Source organism: Silene latifolia, chromosome Y (genome assembly GCF_048544455.1).
Source record: "Silene latifolia isolate original U9 population chromosome Y, ASM4854445v1, whole genome shotgun sequence".
Taxonomy (NCBI): Eukaryota; Viridiplantae; Streptophyta; class Magnoliopsida; order Caryophyllales; family Caryophyllaceae; genus Silene; species Silene latifolia.
The window spans coordinates 389470533-389492604 of NC_133538.1; the positions used below are offsets into that span (position 1 = coordinate 389470533).

General features: G+C 45.4%; 1 protein-coding gene across 1 annotated transcript; it reads left to right on the forward strand.

Annotated features, from left to right (window-relative positions):
- The first annotated feature begins 12361 nt into the window (after positions 1–12361).
- On the forward strand, positions 12362–13642 carry LOC141632054 (uncharacterized). The gene is made up of 2 exons (XM_074444642.1): positions 12362–12667; positions 13211–13642. The coding sequence occupies exons 1-2, from the start codon at positions 12362–12364 to the stop codon at positions 13640–13642; spliced, it is 738 nt and encodes a 245-aa protein (XP_074300743.1).
- The last annotated feature ends 8430 nt before the right edge of the window (positions 13643–22072 follow it).

Genomic DNA, 22072 nt, shown 5'->3' on the forward strand with positions numbered 1-22072 from the left:
TATAGAGAGAGAGAGAGAGAGAGAGAGAGAGAGAGAAGAGATCAAGTGAGTCCACCCAATTTCATTGAGTCCATAAGTCCTCATAAGGGCCATTGAAAAGATGAGATGAAGGGATGAGATTGAAGGGAAAAAAGAGAGGATTAATGCTAAAAGGAGGGATTAATACTAATTTAAAACACTCTCTCCCTCTCTACCTCACTAATCTACTAATTAAAAAATAATTCAGTATATATCAATTACTTTCACATCCACTTCTCTCTCATCTCACAAATATCACTACTCTCATCTTTCTAAGAACCTAAAAAAATAAAAAATCTCACCCAAATAATACACATCCACCACAACCAACCCGACACCACGCACCACCTCCACACCACCAGCCACACCCCATCTCTCCGCCGTCAACAAAAATAACCAGATCCGTCGCTTCCTCGTCTCCCCTTACCCTAACGACCCTCCTCGGCAACCAACACCAACCGACACCACCACCACGAACCACCATGACGCCGCCACACATCATCACAACCCAACATTCGCAAACAACACCACAAACCACCATTCGACGCCCACAAAAACCAGAATAAGCTCTGCCGCCATCCGCAAACTTTTCGCCTTTTTTTTTCCAGATCTAAGGTGGTTGGTGGGTGTTGTTGGATCGTAGTAGTGGTGGTATTGTTGGATGGGTTGTTGTTGTAGTCAGGGGGTGGAGAAAAAGTGTTCAAGTCTTGGGTTGTTTTGATTTGTGTGTCTGTGTGTCGTGTATCTTTTGAAGTTTTACAATTTTTTTTTTTTTTTTTTTTGAAATCCTATTTTCAGATCTAGTCTTGGTTTTAATCTTAGATTTACCAGTTATTACCAAATAATTTTTGTTCCGGGTGTAATTCCGGAGCAGGATTATGACCACTTAAGCTTGTAGAATGACGTCGTTGCTTGTCTCTTCCTTTCGCTCTCTCCTGTAAAGATGAACAAACTGAGGGCTCGGCTTGGTACCGAGCGTACTCACTCCGACGCTCAAGTCAATAAACTTAAAGAGATAAGTTGTGTGTTAACTTGGCAAAGTATATTGTAGAGAGATAAGGGAGTTTTATACCAGATTAAGGTGATTTTCGGATAGTTTTGGGATCCTTTTCTCAATGAGAGAAGTGGAGTATTTATAGACTTTCACCTTTTGTCACGTAGTGGCCAAGTGGCTAGCAGGTGGAAAGACTATCTTACCCTCGACCGAGGGACCCATGCCGGGTCGGCAGGCCTGGTTGACTCCATGCCGAGGGGACTGGACGTGAGTACGCGGATATGCCTCTCGGCCGGCTTGTTGCCGAGCCGAGACCCAAGTGACAGGCCGACAGGCTTTATCGGTTAGGCTGTTAATATGTTGACTTGCTGTCTTTTATCTTTGACCTTGCTCAATACGTTGACTCGATCAGCGGGTGCAGAATATGCCCCATCAATTTGCCCCCAGCGTAATCTATGCCGTGGTATGGACCTTCGATGAGTGTTGAGCGTATTCTGCGCATGTCGATCTTCTTCCTCGGCTTGGTTCTGTTCAGGCCGTACCATATCCCCCCGCCACATGGTTGTGTAATGGACATCCAATGTGGAAAAGAAAATGGCGCTGGCTGAGACCAAGGTTGAGAGTGCCGTGTGCTTTTGGTTGCCCCCGGCCGGTGCTGCCAAGCTTGGTTGATCAGCTGGCCGTTAGCATGACGATACCAAGGAGCGTGTCGAAGACGATTTGTTACTGTATTTCGATTGACATTCCATGGCTTCATGCTTGACACGTGGCCTGGTGCTGATTGGTGGACGCTTCATGGGCTTGGCTCTGATTGGTCCACTGAATGGGCTTTGCTCTATAAATAGAGCAGTTAGCCCCTCATTTTGACCATTAAACTTCATTTTCTCAAAAAAATTCCTCTCTCTAGTTTTTTTCGAAGAAACTTCTCTCTAGTTTTCGAAGCGTTACTCGGCGTAACACTTCCTTTCAAGGTAAACAAACAAATTCTTCCCCAACTCTTTACTTGTTAATTAATTGTTTTCACCATGTCTGCTGCTGATGCTCTTCCTAGTACCTCTACTCCGGGGCGAACCGCGTCCCGATGAACAGGAGCCACTGGTTGTCACCCCGATAGGGTTCGGGGGGCGCTTGTCGCCTTCTCCTGAAATTGATGAGAAATTTCTGGAGGGTATTGATGATGATGAGGAGGAAAGGACCCATTCTGACGTAGAGAGGCCGCATTTCTTGTGGCACGGCGATGTCTGCTCGATCAATCCTGATCGTGTTTGGACGAACAAGTTCGCTAGTTGTTCCGGGCCTGATCTTTTGGAAGACCATTACTCCTTCGGCGGGGGTATAGAATCATTGTCCCTGAGGGTGATCAGGCAGTCTGTTGACCTCCCGAAGGTTGTATCGGCGTGTACATCAGACAGATGAAGTATGGGCTCCGATTTCCTCTTAATGAACACGTCACAGCCATAATCAAAGCCATGAATGTCGCCGTGGCACAACTGCATTCGTTGGCCATTAGGACTATTATTGGCTTCGTATGGTTATGTCTTTTTAAAGGGGAGGCCCCAACGGTGAACCTCTTCCGCCGGCTCCACCATCTTCGGCAGACTACCCTAGGCGGCTCTGGGTGGTACAAAGACATACGAGACCGAGCCGGGTTACGTCACCGTCTCAAGCCGACATCTTGCAAGGACTGGAAGGGGCGGTGGGTATATGTTGAGGTTCCGAGGACTATCCACCGCCCGGTCCTTCCAGCCGCGTCGACTTGCGGTGTGAGAGTCAGGGGGAGCATGATAGATATGTCTCCCGGAATAAGCTTAAGATGGACGCCAAGAAGGTCTATCTTAAGGAGGACGAAGTGCGGGCAATGAGCCTGTTCGAGGCTGAGAAGGATGGCACGCCGAAGGGATGGATGCCTCCGACGCAGATCGTCCTTCAAGACGAGCCGCTTTGCCACGTCGGCCTCATACCGGCTCTCGGCCAGGGTGAGTGGGGTCGGTGTGAGGCCCACCTTTGCTTTTTATGCTTCTGTACTTGAGCCTTGGTTTACTTCTTTTGCTTAACTCTTGCTTTGTTTCTTGCAGATCGGTTTGGCCGTGATCTCCCCGTCTCCATCCTAAACAAGTTGGGACTTGACCAGGACAGGAGAGTTGTTGAGCTGCACCCTAAGGCCGCGCCACGTGATCGCAGACCGGCCCCGCACGAGCTTATGGAGCAGGCGATGAAGGCAATGGATGTGGCGGCGACTCAAGCGGAGATTGGCGGTAACGTGCCGCGCCGGAGACCAAAAACAACGTCTACGGCGGCTACGACGTCAAATCCCACTCAATCTCCAATCCCCGAAGTCCAAAAGGATCAGGTGGTCGTCAATGTTGACGAGGACGTCACCGTTCTGGAGGGTCCTCCTACTTCAAATAAGAGGAAGGAAGCAACGCCTGCTGCTGCTGTTACCGAGGCGGGGAAAGAAAAGGGGTCAGCCGGCCCTCTGCCCAAGAAGGCTAGGATCGGTACGGATCTGACCCACGGCTCGGATTTAGCAGGTTCCTTAGGCATTCCTGATGACAGGCTTTCTGATATGTTGATATGGATGCTTTGTCTGGATTTTTTGTAGATCAGCCGTCGCCAGCTGTTGTTCTCACCGAACGGCAATTGGAGAAGCAGCCTGTGCCGACGGGCGATAAAAATGTCACCATCGACTCCTCATCCCAGAAGGTTTCCCCCGTTCAGCTCAGAGCGGAAGGCATGAGGTTGGCTAAGAGGCTGGTGAAGTGGGCTGAACTAGCCGGCGCTCATATTATTGAGTAAGAAAAGCTCATGGCTCAAGCAGCTCCTGCGCTCGAACGGCTTAGGCTTGAGCTTGCCGCTTCCAAGAAGGAGGCCGAGAGGATGAAGAAGGACTTCCAGGCCGCCATGAAGGACTTCTTCGCTGAGCGAAAGCTTAAGGAGGAAGCTGAGAAGCTGGTCCTGGCTGAGAGGGACAAGATTGAGTCTGCGCTGTCTGACGTCGCCAAGCTGCGGGAGGAGAAAACCAAATTTGAAGGCGGCTATAAGACCATGGTTGAGAAGAGGGATAGATGGAAGTCACTGCATTCGGCCGAGGCGAAGGAGCACAAGGGCACAAAGGCTATCCTTGCTCAGAGGGAGAAGGATATTGAGGTGCTTAAAACCGTCATCATCCCTGACATGTGGGCCCGATACCGGGACCAAGCTGAAGATGCTACTAGGGATGCGATCAAAGAGCTCCTTCCAGAAGGCACCTTTCCGTGGCAAGATTTTGACCGGCTTCTGGATGAGAAGGAGGCTGCTGCGGAGGCCAAGGCCGCGGACGAGGCGAAGGCGGTGAAGGCCACTCAGGAGGCTGCGGAGAAGGCGGCCCGAGATGCTAAGGTGAAGGAGGCCAGAGAGGAGGTTGAGAGGGAAAAGGCAAGTGAAGCTGACAAGCCGTCTTCTGGGCCGCCCACTGTTGGTGATGCTGCTACTGCTGCCGGTGGCGAGCAGCAACAAGCATAGGGAGACGGGTGGTCGTCACCAGATTCACCCGGCCCTTCGGACAGCTTCAGCTGTTCGGGGGCCAACTATTGAGCCTTTCCTCCCTGCCATCCTTTTGGCGCTTCAAGTCTGATATGTTGTAATTTTTGTTGTTCCTTCTTTTTTGTTAAACTTTGGTAGGTTGTGTTTAGGCTATCCCTATGGGGACGGCCGTTGACTTTGTTTTGCCCCACCTGTAAACATTTTTAATAAAGTTTGTCTATTTGCCTTTGGCTTGGCCGAGGCTTTGATCTCATTCTCCATTGAGTTGTCTTCTTACGTTTTTAACATATTGAGCGCTTTTTCATTTTACCTTCGGCTTGGCCGAGGCAGTTAGATTGCGTATCTCAACTGTACTTAAACGTTTTTAAACATGTTGGCATGTCGGTCGCTTCCTCCTCCACTCCCGGTCTTAGCCGAGGCGGTCAGATTTGCGCTTCCCAACTGCTGTTGTGAACATGTTAGCGTATCGGTCGTTTCCCCGTCACTCCCGGCTTTGGCCGAGGCAATCGAGGTTACGGCACGACAGCGTTCGTATCTATAGACATATTGATCGCTTCCTCTGCCACTCCCGGATTGGCCGGGGCAACTAGATTTGCGTTCTCAACTGTACTTATACGTTCTTAAGCATGTTGGTCGCTTTCGCGAGTATCAACTGCATTTGTAGTGACTTCCCGGCTGGCGTCTACTAAGTATGTTGGTCGCTTTCGCGAGTATCAACTGCCATTGTAGTGACTGCCCGGCTTTGGCCGTGGCGTCTACTAGTGACTGCCCGGCTTTGGCCGTGGCGTCTACCTTGGTACGACTACGGAGGGGACTCTTCATTTTGATGGAAAACTTGGATCACACTTCATTAGATATAATCACGCGTTGGGGTGACCACAACGGTCTCGGACACCTCCGCCGCTATATGAAGTATTTTCTAAGGTTGTCTGTGTTCCAGTGGCTCATTAGAGGCACTCCCTCCATGTCTGTCAGCCGGTATGTCCCCGGCCTCATTTCTTCAACCACCCTGTAGGGTCCTTCCCAGTTGGCCGTCATTTTACCATGGATGTTTCCTTTGTTTGTTGCGGCCGACTTTCTTAGGACTAGATCTCCTACCCTTAAGTCCCTTTTGTGGACCCTACGGTTGTATGCTCTTTTCATTCGGTTTTGATATACTGCCAAGTTGAGCCGTGCCGTATCTCGACTTTCTTCGACCAGGTCTAGGGAGGCTCTCAGGCCTTCCTCATTTTCGACTGGGTCAAAGGTTTACGTTATGAATGTCGGCACCGCTGCTTCAATTGGCAGGACGGCCTCAGATCCATAGACTAGGTGGAATGGACTGTACCCTGTTGCTTCTTTTTCCGTGGTTCGAAGTGACCACAGGACGCCGGGTAGTTCATCAGCCCATCTTCCCTTTAGATCTTCAACCTTCTTTTTCAACCCGTTCAGTATTGTTTTATTAGCTTTGCCTCCGCCGCCCGTTGCTCCGAGGGTGGCGGACGGAGGAGTATGCGGGTTGATACCGAGCTCTTCCAGCCAATTCATCACCATGTCACTCCAAAACCCTCGGCCGTGGTCAAATACCATGACTTGGGGTAACCCAAAACGAGTTATGATGTTCTCCCAAATCACCTTTCTTACGGCCGCCGTGGTCTTGGCAGGTACCGCGACAGCCTCGACCCATTTGGTGAAGTAGTCAACGGCGACGATCAGGTACTTCCTTCCTCCGGAGGCCGTCGGAAATGGTCCTAATAAATCCATCCCCCACTGTGCAAATGGTAGGGGACTAAGCACTGGTTGTAGGTCTCGGGAAGGTGCATGTATCACCGGAGCATGCATCTGACAATTCTTGCACTTCTTGGTTTTGGCCCTGGAATCTTTCAGCATGGTAGGCCAGAAGTAGCCGGCTCGGAGAGCTTTGTGCGCAAGCGTTCTCGCCCCCATGTGGTGTCCGCAGATGCCTTCGTGAATCTCTGTCAGTATAAGCTCCGCGTCGGCTGGGCCGACACATTTCAAGAGTGGTCTTATCACGGACCTTCTGTATAATTCTCCTTTGAACACCAAGTACCTTGCGGCGATCCTTCTTATCTTCTGAGAGAGACTACGGTCCTCCGGTAACTTTTGTAACCTTGTATTTCATTATTGGAGTCATCCACGTCGTCTCGGCTTCGACGTCGCCCACCATGCCGACGGTCTCAGTGATGCTTTTAGCATTCCTGATATCCACCAGCACGGTTTGACTGACATTCTTAATGCTTGAACTGGCAAGTTTTGAGAGAGCGTCGGCTCGGTTGTTCTCAGACCTGGGGATGCACTGTATTTGGAAAGATTTCAATTTTGAGGTGTCGGCTTTTACCCTTTCCAGGTACCTTACCATCCCATCGTCTCGAGCCTCATACTCCCCTCGGATTTGATTAGTTACTAAGAGCGAGTCTGTCTTCAACACAATATGCTCCGCCCCGGCAGCTCTAGCTAACTCGACTCCAGTTATCACCGCCTCATATTCGGATTCGTTATTTGAGGCCGAGAAGGTAAACTTCAAGGCGTACTCAAACTCGTCTCCGTTAGGGCTGGTGATAAGGATGCCGGCTCCTGAGCTGTTCGCCATGGAGGACCCGTCGGTATACACTTCCCACACGCCGGGTTGTGATTCTTCTTGATACGTGCACTCAGCCAGGAAGTCTGCAAAGCGCTTGCCCCTTTATCGAAGGCCTCGGCTTGTACTGAATGCCAAAGCCGGAGAGCTCCACTGCCCATTTGATAAGTCTGCCGGATTTTTCGAATTTTTCCAATGCTTTCTCCAATGGCTGGTCGGTTAAGACTGTCACGGGATCTGCGTCGAAGTAGGGTTTCAGTTTCCTTACGGCAACGACGACGGCGAAGGCTGCTTTTTCGATCAGTGGGTAATTTCTTTCGGCGGCCAGCAGCGTATGGCTGATAAAGTAGATTGAGTATTGCTGCTTATTTTCTTCCCTGACGATTACGGCACTGACCGTGGCTGTAGGCACGGAAAATTTATTAAGTGCCGAATAAATAAAATAAATTAATTATTTTGAGTTAATACCAAATTTTAACTTAATTTAATTAATTTGTCCCGATTAAATGAAATGTGGGTCGATTCGGATTACAAAAGGAGTTATTCGGATCACTAAACCCAGAAAGAATCAAACTTGGGCCAAGGTTGCTAATAAACCCACAAATGGGCCTGTGACCACCAAAGTCCAACAAGGAGATTTGAAACTCTATAAATAGAGCTCTCCTCATTCATTCAAAGGGTTGGAAATTCATAATTGCAAAGGAACTAGAGAGAACAAGGTACAAATTCCTACAAATCCTCTCTCTCACAAAATCATTGCAAGCGATCAACAAGCACATCAAATCGTGCGCTGCGTTGAAGATTCAATCACAAGTTCAAACCTTCAAGAGAGATTCAAGTCATCGCGACCCTCTCAAGAAATCAAATTTACATCGCGTGTAGAGCAATTAAATTTGTCTACACGCGCACCCCTCACGTGTACCCCGTACACGTACCCCTTACGGCATATTAGAATCAGAGGATACATTAGAGATTGTACACGTACTTTTGATATTTATTAATAAAATATAATTGTTTCCTTGTTTTGTATTTCAGTTATCGCAATACAAAATTTGCTGTTACAAATTTTGGTGAACCCGACGTGAAAATCTCTACCTCTCATCTCTACTGCTGTTTTATTCAAGTCTACCAAAACAAGAAGATGTCTACTAAGCAAAGCATCTCCTCCAGTCCATCCAAGAAGACCTACGCAGATATCCTGCAGGGTACCCCCATTGCTGCTACCTCCCCTGCTACGCAGTCAGTTGGCATCTCCACAAGAGGAATGGCGAAGAAGGCTGCTGTCAATGCTGCTGCTGCCAGTCTACGCACTGCACACGTCCTAACTAGGCCGCGCAAGTTCTCTGTCGCCTCCATAGCTGCTGCTGCTACAGCGCTCCTGGCCGCCTCTTCTCCTTCACGCGAGGAGACTAGAAGTGTTAAGGTTGACAAGAAGGCTTCTCCATGCAAACCCAAAGCGTCGCCAAAGAAGAAAGAAACCTCAACTCCTAACGTTGCTTCAGTCATGGTGATAAGTGGCGATACTCTTGAGGATCGAATGCAGAAAATGAATGATCTCCTTGAAAAGATGATGAAGGAGAGTGAAAAAAAGAACAAGAAAATTGATGAGCTCCAAAAACAGGTGGTGGCACTCCCTGACAGGAAGGCCGAGAGCGAGCATGGTGACACCGATAGGGATGTTGATAGCGATAGAGAAGTTGGCGAGGATAGGGAAAAGCCAAAGAATGAGATCAGCAACTTCACCAAGAGAGAGGCTGCAGGAGTTAATAGCCAAGACGATCAAGTGTCAGTTGGATGATAGCTCGACAAGTAGTGGACGCTACATCAAGCCTTACACTAAGAGGATTGACGATCTGCGCATGCCATCCGGCTATCGGCCTCCAAAATTTCAACAATTCGACGGGAAGGGGAACCCAAAGCAACACATCGCCCACTTCGTCGAGACATGCAACAATGCTTTGGAACAGAAGGTGATCGTTTGGTGAAGCGATTCGTTCGTTCGCTCAAAGGAATCACGTTCGAAGTCGGTACACGATCTGGACTCGAGTCAATTGACAGTGGGGTCACATTGAAGATGAATTCCTCAACAGATTCTCTGACACCAGGACGTGTCGTCAGCATGAGCGAATTGGCAAAGACAACTCAATGGCAAGATGAGCCTGTCGTCGATTACATCAACAGGTGGCATGCGCTGAGTCTGGAATACAAGGATCGCTTAAGTGAAGCGTCAGCAGTTGAAATGTGCGTCAACGGGATGAAATGGGACATTCTTTACATCCTGAAAGGGATCATGCCAAAGAGCTTCCAAGACCTGGCTACCCACGCCCATGACATGGAGATCACAATCAAAGAACATGGTAGTGCTCGACCAAGTTCTTCTAAGGTGCCAAGTGAAAAGAAGGAGTTCAAGAAAACTGATAAGAACTCCAAATCGTCGACAAAGGAAACAATGGTCGTCGAGACCAGCAGTGCACCTGTGAAAATATCGTCAAAGCCTAAGTATGAAAAGAAGAAAGAGTCATTCTCTTACAACTACCAACGAGATAAGCCTACATTGAAAGAGTTGCAGGCTAAGAAATATCCATTCCCAGATTCTGACTTGTCCGGAATGCTTGATGACCTCTTGGAAAAGAAGGTTATATAATTGCCAGAGTCCAAGCGCCCTGAGCAAGCAAACAAGACAAACGATCCCAATTACTGTCGTTATCACAGTCTGGGGAGTCACCCTATTGAAAAGTGTATAACACTCAAGGAGAAGATCATGCAGCTCTCCAAGGAAGGGAAGATCATTCTTGACTTGGATGACACAGTAACTACAAATCAAACTACTGTAGTCTTGGAGCAACCTGACGAGCCAATTATACGACTAGGACGGTGTGTGTATATGTTGCAGTTCAGGAGTTTTGAGCCTGTGGCATTACGGATCCAAGGGTCGTTGTCGTCACTACCTCCAATATCATTGGAAGAAATACTACCTCCTCAGGATAAGAATGAGGAAAAGAAGCACGAAGATGACGATGAAGGTTGGACTTTGGTTACGCGCAAGAAGTCAAAGAAACAAACAAGACAGATAGCGCAACCTGTTCACCGTCGAAGAAAACAATCAAAGAAGACTAAACCTCGCAAGACGAAGGGAAAGAAAAAGCCCAAAACAGTGATCAAACCACATGTCTTGCCTATCGATGTACTTGAGCAAGAACCACCGAGTCCCGTCGCCTTAAAAGAATTCTTCCCACAAGACTTCTTAAACAAGGTTACTGTGTGCACCGTCTCAGCTACGAAAGGTGGTGATGATAAAAAGAAGATAGAGGAATGAGGCCCAGATGATGCGGTATTGGCACAACAGTTGCATTCTGAAAAGAAGAACAAAATAGTGGCTGCTCTTGACGCCCTTCCTACAAATCCTCTCTGTCAAAATCATTGCAAGCAGTCAACAAGCACATCAAATCGTGCCGCCTGCGTTGAAGATTCAATCACAAGTTCAAACCTTCAAGAGAAATTCAAGTCATCGCGACCCTCTCAAGAAATCAAATTTACATCGCGTGTAGAGCAATTAAATTTGTCTACACGCGCACCCCTCACGTGTACCCCATACACGTACCCCTTACGGCATATTAGAATCAGAGGATACATTAGAGATTGTACACGTACTTTTGATATTTATTAATAAAATATAATTGTTCCTTGTTTTGTATTTCAGTTATCGCAATACAAAATTTGCTGTTATAAATTTTGGTGAACCCGACGTGAAGAGAAGCAAATCTTTCATCTACCTAAAGAGAAGCGTCAGCTGATAATTCAAGGATTTGAGAAGCCCGAGTTGTATGCGGGCAAGATGAAAGAAAAAATTGATCCTCTTGAGCAATCAACTGGATGTGTCTCATGCAATGCAACCTTGAGTTTTTCAGATGAGGATTTACTTCTTGGATCCAAGCCTCACAACAGGCCACTTTATGTGTCTGGGTACATTTGGGGGCAAAAGGTCAAGCGCATTTTAATATATGGAGGCTCAGGAGTCAATCTCATGCCAAAAGCTATCATGAACGAATTAGGGATCACGATGGATGAACTCTCCAGTAGTCGAACAATGATTCATGGTTTCAACTTGAATGGGGAGCGTGCGGTTGGCATGATCCGTGTGAACCTTACCATGGGTGATCTTTCTTCCGACACATTGTTCCATGTCATGGATGGCAAGACATCGTTCAAACTATTACTGGGACGACCTTGGAAGCACGAAAACGGAGTTGTCGCCTCAACCCTCCATCAATGCTTGAAATATTATCGTGGTGGTCAAAGGAAGATAGACGGAGACGCCAAACCCTTTTCTAAGGTCGACTCTTTTTCGCTGATGCAAAATTCTTTGAAGAGAATGGTACTTCCAGTGAGTTCATGCCAACCACCATCTCTTCAACAGGAAAAGGAGGTAAGCGGGAAAAGAACATCATCAAAGAGGATGAAGCTGCAAGTCCTACTAAAGAAAATGATGTTAAGAAAGATGTAGACAAGGCCAGCAAAACAGATACTCCTGTTGCATCACCCAAGAAGCAAGAGACGCCGCAGAAAACTACACCACCAGTATTACGCTACATCCCAAAATCTCGCCGCAAAGATGGAGAGAGTCCTTTTGCAGAGTGTCTAACACCAAAGATAGAGCCTAAGGATAAAAAATCAAGTCTGGTGTTCAAGCAGGAATGGGTGGCCAAAGTCGTTACACCTCTACCAAGTTCATCTCAAATGAAGATTGTGAGACCTCTTCCGAATGGTTTCGTCTGTTCATCCAGTCAATCATCAAGTGAGGAAAATAAGGGGATATTTGATTCCAATGCTTACAAGCTACTTGCGAAGGCTGGATATGACTTTACAAATCCGACTCCTCTCGGCAAAGTTATAGAAGTTGAGCCGTACGGTCTTAACAAATCGCAACATGAAGTGTTCAAGCAAGATGGGAGCTTCATGGTGACCAGGGCCGGGCTCGGATATGAGTCTCCTGCTCCTGTGAAGATTGGTGCTCGTAGAAAAGGGGCCACTGCGTCTTCTCAACACATCACAGTAGAAGAGGTCGAAGAAAATGAAGGAGAGGAAAAGATGCATCCATCTTCAGTCTTCGATCGAATAAGTTGGCTGACGCGCTTGCTAATCTTGCAGCCACTTTGGCACTGGGGGCAGAAGAGTCTATGCAAGTCTCAGTCTGCAATCGTTGGGTAGTATCATTGCTTGAAGGAGAGGAAAATGTAGATACAACCAACATGATATGCGTCTACACAGTTGATGAAGATGACTGGCATCAACCTATCATTGATTTTTTGGACCACCAAAAACTACCCGATGATCCCAGACACAAGGTAGAAATACGTCGACGTGCTCCAAAGTTCATTCACTATAAAGGGACACTCTACAGACATTCTTTCTCAGGCCAATGGTTGAGGTGTCTAAGCAAGGACGAAGCTACCGAAGCAATGCATGAAGCTCATTCTGGCATTTGTGGTGCTCATCAATCTGGGCCTAAACTTCATGATCGTGTAAAGATAATGGGGTATTACTGGCCAACCATGGTACAAGATTGTATGGACTTTGCGAAAAAATGTGAACCCTGTCAGTTCTACGCAAACTTCATACACCAACCGTCGGAGCCGTTGCATCCTACTGTTTCTTCATGGCCCTTTGAAGCTTGGGGACTTGATGTTGTGGGACCTCTTACTCCAAAGGCCTCAAATGGACACGAGTATATCCTCGCTGCCACTGACTACTTCTCAAAATGGGCAGAAGCCATCACACTACGGGAAGTGAAGAAAGAAAATGTTGTGGACTTCATTAGAACCCAAATCATCTACAGATATGGTATACCTCAACGTATCACAACTGACAATGGGAAACAATTTTTCAACCATCTGATGACAAGTCTGGGAGAAAAATTCAAGTTCAAACAATACAAGTCCTCCATGTACAATGCCTCTGCAAATGGTTTGGCTGAAGCCTTTAATAAAACTCTTTGCAACTTTTTGAGAAAAGTAGTAGCAAAGTCAAAGCGAGATTGGCATGAAAGAATTAGTGAGGCGTTGTGGGCATATCGTACCACATACAAAACACCTACTCAGGCAATCCCGTACGCGTTGGTGTATGGAGTGGAGGCCGTGTTGCCTTTGGAGTTGCAGATCCCTTCCTTACGCATTGCTATTCAGGAGGGACTCACAGATGATGAGCATGACAAATTGCGATTAGCAGAGTTGGAAGCTCTCGATGAAAAGAGATTAGAGGCTCAACAAAAGCTCCAGTGTTATCAAGCAAGGTTGTCACGCGCATTCAACAAAAAGGTGCGCCCTCGTTCTTTCCAAATAGGAGACCTCGTCCTTGCAGTACGAAGACCAATCATCACCTCTCACAAGCCAGTTGGCAAGTTCACCTCTAAGTGGGATGGTCCATACGTGGTACAGGAGGTCTATACAAATGGTGCTTACAAAATCGTGGATGAAGACGGCATTCGGATAGGCCCAATCAATGGGAAGTTTTTGAAGCGTTACTATTCTTAAATCCCAATAGTAAAAGCTCCTAAGCAAGAGCGTAAACTGCAAGTCCAAGCTCCTAAGCAAGAGGTTAAACTGTATACAAACAAAAAAAAAAACAAACAAACAAAAATAGAATCTCCAAAAAAAAATCTCCAAAAAAAAAAATACTCCTTCCTTTATGAACTACGTCGGCTTGATCTTGTGAAATACACTTTGTGCTTCACAAGTACGTAGGCAACTTGGGTGAATATGTAGCTCAAGTGCAGCCACACCTCCAAACAAAAAAATCCCTCTCTTGAACTGCGTTGGCTTGATCTTGCAAGTTGTCATCTTGGTAGCTTTGCAAGTACGTAGGCAGTTTGAGCAAACACTTTGTTCAAGTGCAGCCACACCAAAAAAAATTACATCAAAATAATTACTCCTGGCCCGCAAGAGTTTAAACTGTGAACGGCTAAATAAACAGTATTGTAAATATTTGTTTGTATAAATAAATATAATGAAATGTAACACGCTGAAAGGGTGTTATTGCGCAGAAAATGATTAAGACAAACAAACATCTTAGAAGCATTTGGTCCATTAGGCTACAAAAAAAAATGGATGAAATCTAAATAATCTATAAAAAAAATCTAAGTGCCTATGGATCAACATCCAGAGAAGCCCGCATCTCTTCCAATTCAACTCTCCGCTCTTGAAGTAAGGCTTCCTCTTAGGACTCAAAACAGGGATATCGTCAAACTCGGTTAATTCTCTCTCCAACTTCTGAAGATCATCTTGCAATGAGATTAAAGATATATCCTCAGCTTCTAAATTGCTTCGCAATGTCTTTTCCTTCTCTCGTGCTTGCTTGAGTTTAGCTTCAAGATCGTTTATTTCTTCCAGAGTAACAGAAAGTTCCACAGCTTGCTCTTTATGCTTTTCTTGCGCCTTATCATGAAGAGATTTGGTATCCTCAATCTTTTGATGCCACTCCAGCCTTTTGTCCTCTAGCAATGCAGGATGATGACACTTTGCTGCCTGCTTCTCGAGTGCAAGGTAAGCCTGGACCGCACCCACATAAGAATCCACTCGTGCCTGTAGTGAAGAACAGTCACCTTTGAGTTGTCGAATGCCCTCATAACACACGTTAGCCTTCATTGCCACTTCCCCTACATTAGAGAAGCTTGCATTTTTAATTCTCCCAAGACCTCGCAAGCGGATCGCGTCTAGTGCTCACAAAAATCCCCTTAAGTGAAGGAGGTGGACGAAATGAGGCTTTGGAGCATGTAGGGAGCGTGGTAGGTTTAAATGGTATTGTTAGAGGCTTAAACGTCTGCCTTCGATCGTCAGATTTGCAAGGAGGAGACATATGAGTTGAGGCTGGACTATCCACGGCAGTTTGACTACCATTGGCAAACGAATCGTCGATCTGGCTCCCCGAGATCTTTGGACCAGAAGAGTCTCCTACGGGTATTGATTTATTAAGAATCATAAGCCCCTTCCCTTTTCCAGGCTTCATCTTTGGTGGACGATGCAGAAGACGATATTCCGGAGCAAGGGAAACTGTCTCCAAAGCACATTCACCTTCCTGAAAAAAAAAGGCATTCTTGATGCACTCGACACCCCCTCAAAAATCACAAGAGAAGAGAAGCTGACCAGTGTCTGCGAAGGCATTCTTGATGCACTCGACACCCCCTCAAAAATCTGGACATCTAGTCTGACATCATCTGCATCCAAGACAGACACTTTTCTCTTGCCACGACGATCATGTTTAGGGTCAATCTCGGAAGCTGAATCGCTGTGGTGGTTGTCCTCAATATGGCCTTTCGCTTTAGGGACAACAACTTTGGATTTCAGGGGCACTGCTTGCTCTCGAGGCTGATTTCTAGTATCCCCATGATGATCACGCTTCTTAGTCTTGTGGTCACTTCCGGTACTATGCACAAGAATGTCAACATTCTTTCTTAGATCCTTCGGGTAGAGTTCCTTCCACCATTTAGTAAAACCAAGGGTGACATTCTCATCCCATCTGAACGAAGGACTGGGAAGGTAAATGCGAGACATACTACCTGTAAACAAAAACACTTGCCAATATTTCAGTGCCTCGAAGCATGTGACGTCAGGTTTGTCTGAACCACGATTCAATACGCCCGGAATGTCTTGACAAAAGCCAAATTGTCTACTAAACCGATGGGGATTATAAGGTTCAAGGTGAAACCCATTACTCAGACGCAAACACAAATAGGAGGAACGAAGGGATGCAAGATAGTCGAGCCCCAGGGCATCAAGGTCACCATTGTCTAACAAGACATCTACTCTGTGTTTATTTAACATAAAACGCTTTGCATCAAATTTTCTTCCCTCATGCATGAGTTTTCGAGCTTCTTCGGGTTTTCCATTCCTCGCTCCAACGGGACCTAAATACTTAGTCATATGGGGACCTGTCGGTGATGGATTTATCGCATGATAAGTGTCAAAGTAATTTGCAATCCACCCGTATAAGTAATGTGCTTGGAAGAATGACCTGGAGTATCCAGGGTTCATAGACGCGGTTAACCCATTCAAACCTTTGTAAATGCTAGCTAATACAGGAATTGCCAGACTAAAAACTCGACCTTCTGCCATCATACTTGCAATCTCGAAGGTAGCTGGTCTAATTAATCTGTCGCTATCTTCCGGCAAAACAAATACGCAAAGCCAGCATGATAAATGCGCGGCTAAATAAATCTTTGCCCGTCGGGAATCATTGCAACAAAGCTTTTCAAATAAGGAGTGTTCTTCCTCTGTCCATTCATCAGATGTTCGGGGCTCAATCTCACCACTTGGATTCTGGGTAGAAGCTGGAGGATTTTTGGTGGTCCTTCGCGCTTTAACAGGAGGCGGATGTACAACCCGTCTTTTGCACCAAAAGTCAATCCATTGCTTTGAGCGAAACTTCACCCTTGTCCTTTGATTCCTTCGCAAGGTAGTGAAACGCAAATAAACAAGAAAGTGCACGTAGTAGGGACAGTCAAATTATTTTCTTCAGTCGTTGACTTTAGGATGCTAAGTTGAGGCACCGTTTCATCATAAATCTCTCCCACAACAGGGAGACCTCCAAGTTTCTTTAGATCCCACAGGGAGATAGAAAATTCGCCTTCTACAGTATAAAAGGTATTAGTACCAGGACACCATCCTTCGAAGAAGGGACGCATGATATGTAAGTCCTTATCATAAGAATATAAGGAAGCATAGACCGCTTGACGGATAGAAGCAGTCGAAAGGATGTCACTAAAGCGAGCAAGTACATCTTCAGTCCACTCCCAATATTTTGGCATGTAGATCGATTCCCCGTAAATTTTCAGGTTGAAGGATCCCCATCTAACTTTTCCTGAGATGATCCTGCGCCCAAGTAACTCATAAGTATAATTTGTACCAGGCTTCACTTTAAGGTTATTTTTTAAAAGGTAGCGTGAGCAAGCGTCTGGTTCTCGAGTGTCAAGCTTCATGGACATTTCATTTAGCAAAGAATCCCTTGTTAGACTGGCTGCTCCACCTTCTAGCATACGAAGCGATTTGCTTGTGAGAAAGTAAGTTCCAGATGCAGCATCTTGATCCTTGCGGTCAACTACAGAAAGATATATGTCGCTCCCCTTGCGAAATTCCTTCAGGTACATCATTGAAACCCTACAAAAAAAGACAAATACAAGTAAATATAAAGAATATGTGGAGATCTTTTACAAGTTGGAGAGACATCAAATCAAGAAGTGTATTCATCCGGCATGTCTCAAGGGGAGAGGGTAATGAAATAATAGTCTTCATAAAGAGGTTCATTGCATGAGTCTTCAAAACTGTGTCGCGATGACCCGAATGGGTTCACCCTGACACAACCTGTCGCGATGACCCAAAAATGGGTTCACCCTAACAGGCAATAAGTCTTCAAAACTGTGTCGCGATGACCCGAATGGGTTCACCCTGACACAAACTATCGCGATGACCCAAGATGGGTTCACCCTGACAGGTAATAAGTCTTCACTCTGTCGCGATGACCCAAAATGGATTCACCCTGACAACTCGACTGGAGGCTAAAATATTGTCTGAAGTAATAAATCTTCCGCGGTAGACAAATAAGACTGCCTCGCATGAAACTATCAACAAGTGGAAATTGGCGGAAATAACTTGTCTGGAATAATAAAATCTTCCGCGGTTGATAAACAAATTGAATTGGTTGGCTAGAAAGACGGAACATGATACCTGCATGAACGGCCAACAGACAGGTATACATACAAAGCAAAGAATATACATATTATATTCAAGTATGGACATACAAGCAAAGTAGGCATAATTTACCATTAATCAAATAATTTGTGTAAACAAAAGAAAGAAGATGAGAGCACTACCTTTCCAAGATTCCAAAAAGAAAGCGAGGAGATAAGGACAGTGGGCTCAATTCTGCAGAGTCAAATAAAAAAAAGACAATTTATCAATGACAATTGATAAATGTCCAGATGGCTGCATGTTTGTATTCAAGATGGAAAACGAACAAAAATGCCCCAAATTATCTGGAACTGATAAAATTTCTTATCGGTGCCCAACGCAAATCCCAAATCCCACAACCTGAAACTGATGCTAAATTCCGAACTTTTTTTTTTGTAATCCAAAGCATACAAATTCAAGAATGATAGCAAAGACAGAAAAAAAAAAAAAAAAACTCAAAGCCATTATTCCAGTGAGTTTGAAATTCCGGTCAGTTTGGAATAAAGAAAAAAAAATTCGAGACAGTAATATGCGGGTCAGGTAGTCAATGTGAACTTGATCGAAGTTGTGCTCAAATTTACACAAAGCGGGAGTGGAGGACTTCTCGAGGAAACTAAGCTAAATCCATACCGATCGATAATAAAGTTTGGACATATTTCAGTTTCTAAAATTAATTAAGGTCTGGGAGTTTCGTAAATTGTTAGGGAATCAGCAAAGAAGGTGAGCTGGACGAATAAAGGATGTCAACCGCAACAAAGAGTGAAATGCGCGATGGAATCTCATTGTTTCTCCATTACTATGTAAATTGTCGTGGGCAAGATTAAAGGAAAGTTGAATTTGCCTTTCATGTTATCGTGAAACAAGAGTAAGTGGGTTAAGATTAATCATAGGGCTGTCATTAAGAAGATGAACAGGCAGAGTATCACACAAATCATTGGGTTTGTTGGGGTACGAGAGAATTTCGAGTTCACAAATACAAACAAATCAATATTCTAAGCCTTCAAACATTAATCCTGGGCGACGAGAATATGCTGCCGAATTAAAAGATGGGAAGAACGAGATGAACATACCTCAGCGGCTCTTTAGTTCGGATCATCGCAAAAGTTGAAAACTCAGAAGAAATAGTTATCTGCGTTAAGGAATTGAATTCGATCGAAAGTATCGTCAATATGTTGTAAAATTATGCACATACATGGCAAACTAAAGCTACATGACGCATACAAAATAAAGGGTGATTGTTTCAGACGGTCTTTCTTTGAGGTCGTTGGGGGTCAAACGATAACGAAAATCCGAGTTATTCGATGTTTCGGAATCGTGGGACTGCAAATTTTGTGAATATGGGAAGCTTTAGGGTCAAAGATCATTCTCCATGATGTAAAATTGGTCGACAACAGGGGCTGTCCACGCGCTCTGTTTTTTACGAAATCAGGGGACGATGTGGTGCGTATTTCAAAACATATGGAAGAGTGACCTTTAATGAAATCATGTTCAGAGAGGAAATAAAAAAAAACAGCAAGACCAAGAGTAGGGAAGAAGAAAAGGCAATATAAACTTACCCGAATGATCAGTCGGAACCGTCGCACAATGAAGAAGAACGCGAGAAATCAAGACGAAGCGATGTTCGATGGCAACGAAATTTTACCTGCACAAAAAAGGGAGAAGAAGAAAGCACGCAAGAATTTGCAGAAGAGAGAAATACCGTAGGGAAGAAATTTGCACTGATGATTCGTGTTACATACGGAATAGTAGGGTATATATATATAGGTTTTGGTCCTGCGTACGTCGAAGAGTTCTAGGATCACATTGCCTTCCTAAATATTAAAATACTGGAGTGGGTTTTGGTATCTACTTGTTCCCTTATTACTAGAAATAAAAAAAGAGTAATATGGAAAGTTCACGAAACCAAAGCATATGCAATTTGACTAAAAAGGACTCGGTCTATGTGTCACTTGTCAAATTATGTATTATGACGAAGACGTTAAAAAATGGGTCATCCTTATGATAAGTTCGGATATGTCATTCGACTTCTAAGTCAAGCAAAAAATTCAAATGAGCTCTCTCTCATGACTGGTCATTCGCCAAGTCAGATAATGACAGGGTGACGTCAAAAAAAAAAAAATCAGAAACTACTACCCTTACGACGAGTGTGGGTATGAATCGACTTCCAAGTCAAACACGAATTCACCCGCTAAGTTAGATAATGAGAGGGTGACATTACAAGAAAGATGGATTATCCTTATGACAAGCTAGGGTGCTCATTATCGACTTCCAAGTCAATTCAAGTGGAGCTGTCCTTGCGACAAGTTAGGGTGCCATCATCGACTCCTAAGTCAAAGCAAAATGAATCGAGACCCCGCCACGTGAAGACACCAGGAGGTGCACGTGACAAGGTCCCGAGGGGGCAATTTGTAGGCACGGAAAATTTATTAAGTGCCGAATAAATAAAATAAATTAATTATTTTGAGTTAATACCAAATTTTAACTTAATTTAATTAATTTGTCCCGATTAAATGAAATGTGGGTCGATTCGGATTACAAAAGGAGTTATTCGGATCACTAAACCCAGAAAGAATCAAACTTGGGCCAAGGTTGCTAATAAACCCACAAATGGGCCTCCACCAAAGTCCAACAAGGAGATTTGAAACTCTATAAATAGAGCTCTCCTCATTCATTCAAAGGGTTGGAAATTCATAATTGCAAAGGAGCTAGAGAGAACAAGGTACAAATTCCTACAAATCCTCTCTGTCAAAATAATTGCAAGCAGTCAACAAGCACATCAAATCGTGCCGCCTGCGTTGAAGATTCAATCACAAGTTCAAACCTTCAAGAGAGATTCAAGTCATAGCGACCCTCTCAAGAAATCAAATTTACATCGCGTGTAGAGCAATTAAATTTGTCTACACGCGCACCTCTCACGTGTACCCCGTACACGTACCCCTTACGGCATATTAGAATCAGAGGATACATTAGAGATTGTACACGTACTTTTGATATTTATTAATAAAATATAATTGTTTCCTTGTTTTGTATTTCAGTTATCGCAATACAAAATTTGTTGTTACAGTGGCCGAGGTAACTGCTAAGTATAGATATAGCGTCTCCCCGAGCGTCGGCCTGGACAGGGTCGGTAGCGTCAGAAGGTGGGCTTTCAGTTGCTTGAAAGTCGTGCTCTGTTCCTCCCCCCAGCTAAAGTTTTTATTCCCTTTCAGCACTATAAAGAACGGAGTGCTCTTGTCGGCCGACCGAGAGATGAAGCGGGCGAGAGCCGCCATCCTTCCGGTCAGCACCATAACCTCTTTTCGATTTCTCGGCTCCGGTAGGTCTAGTATTGCTTGGACTTTCTCTGGATTGGCATCAATTCCCCTGGCGCTGACAAGCACGCCGAGGAACTTGCCGGCCCGGACACCGAATTTGCATTTCATTGGGTTAAGCTTCATCTTATATTTCCTTAGTGAACAAAATGTTTCGCTCAAATCGGCCAAGTGCTCGCTGTCAGACTTACTTTTTACAATAGCATCGTCGACGTAAGCCTCGATGTTTCGCCCTTTTTTTATCTTGAAAAACTTTGTCCACCAACCTAGTGTAAGTTGCGCCAGCGTTCTTCAAATCGAACGACATCATTTTATACATGTATGTGCCGTTACCGGTGATGAATGCGCACTTAGGCATGTCTTCTTCGGCCATGAATACCTGATGATACCCTGAGAAGGCGTATAGCGGGCTTAGCATAGTGTAGCCTGCCGTGGCTTCAATTAAACTATCTATTCGAGGCAAGGGATAACAATCTTTAGGGCACGCTTTATTAAGATTGGTAAAATCAACACACATCCTCCACGCCCCTGATGACTTCCTCACCATTACAACATTTGCTAGCCACTCAGGGTAAGTACAAGGCATGATAAAGCCCGCCTCTAATAATTTGTCTACTTCGGCTTTGATGGCCTCATCCTTCTCAGCCGAGGAGTTCCTCATCTTCTGCGACTGACGGGCGGCGGTGGAGAGTACGTTCGGCTTGTGAACGATCACCTCCCGGCTCACGCCCGCATCTCTCGAGCTTTCTTGAGTATGCGAAGACATCTTTGTTCTTCCTCAGCAGGGTTAGGATATCGGCTCTGAATTTTGGCTACAGGCCGACACCGATAGTTACGGTGCGCCCTGGGTCAATTTCCACTTCCTCGGTCTCGGCTCCTTCGACCATGCCGACGTTGTGTTCATCGGATCACCCCCTGGCAGACACTTGGA

What these genes read in the sequence shown, in the direction of transcription:
- LOC141632054 (XM_074444642.1), top strand. Translation starts at nt 12,362, where the DNA reads ATGATATGCGTCTACACAGTTGATGAAGATGACTGGCATCAACCTATC. An exon ending in GGTATTACTGGCCAACCATG is followed by an intron (nt 12,668 to 13,210) that starts GTACAAGATTGT and finishes ACACCTACTCAG; the next exon opens with GCAATCCCGTACGCGTTGGT.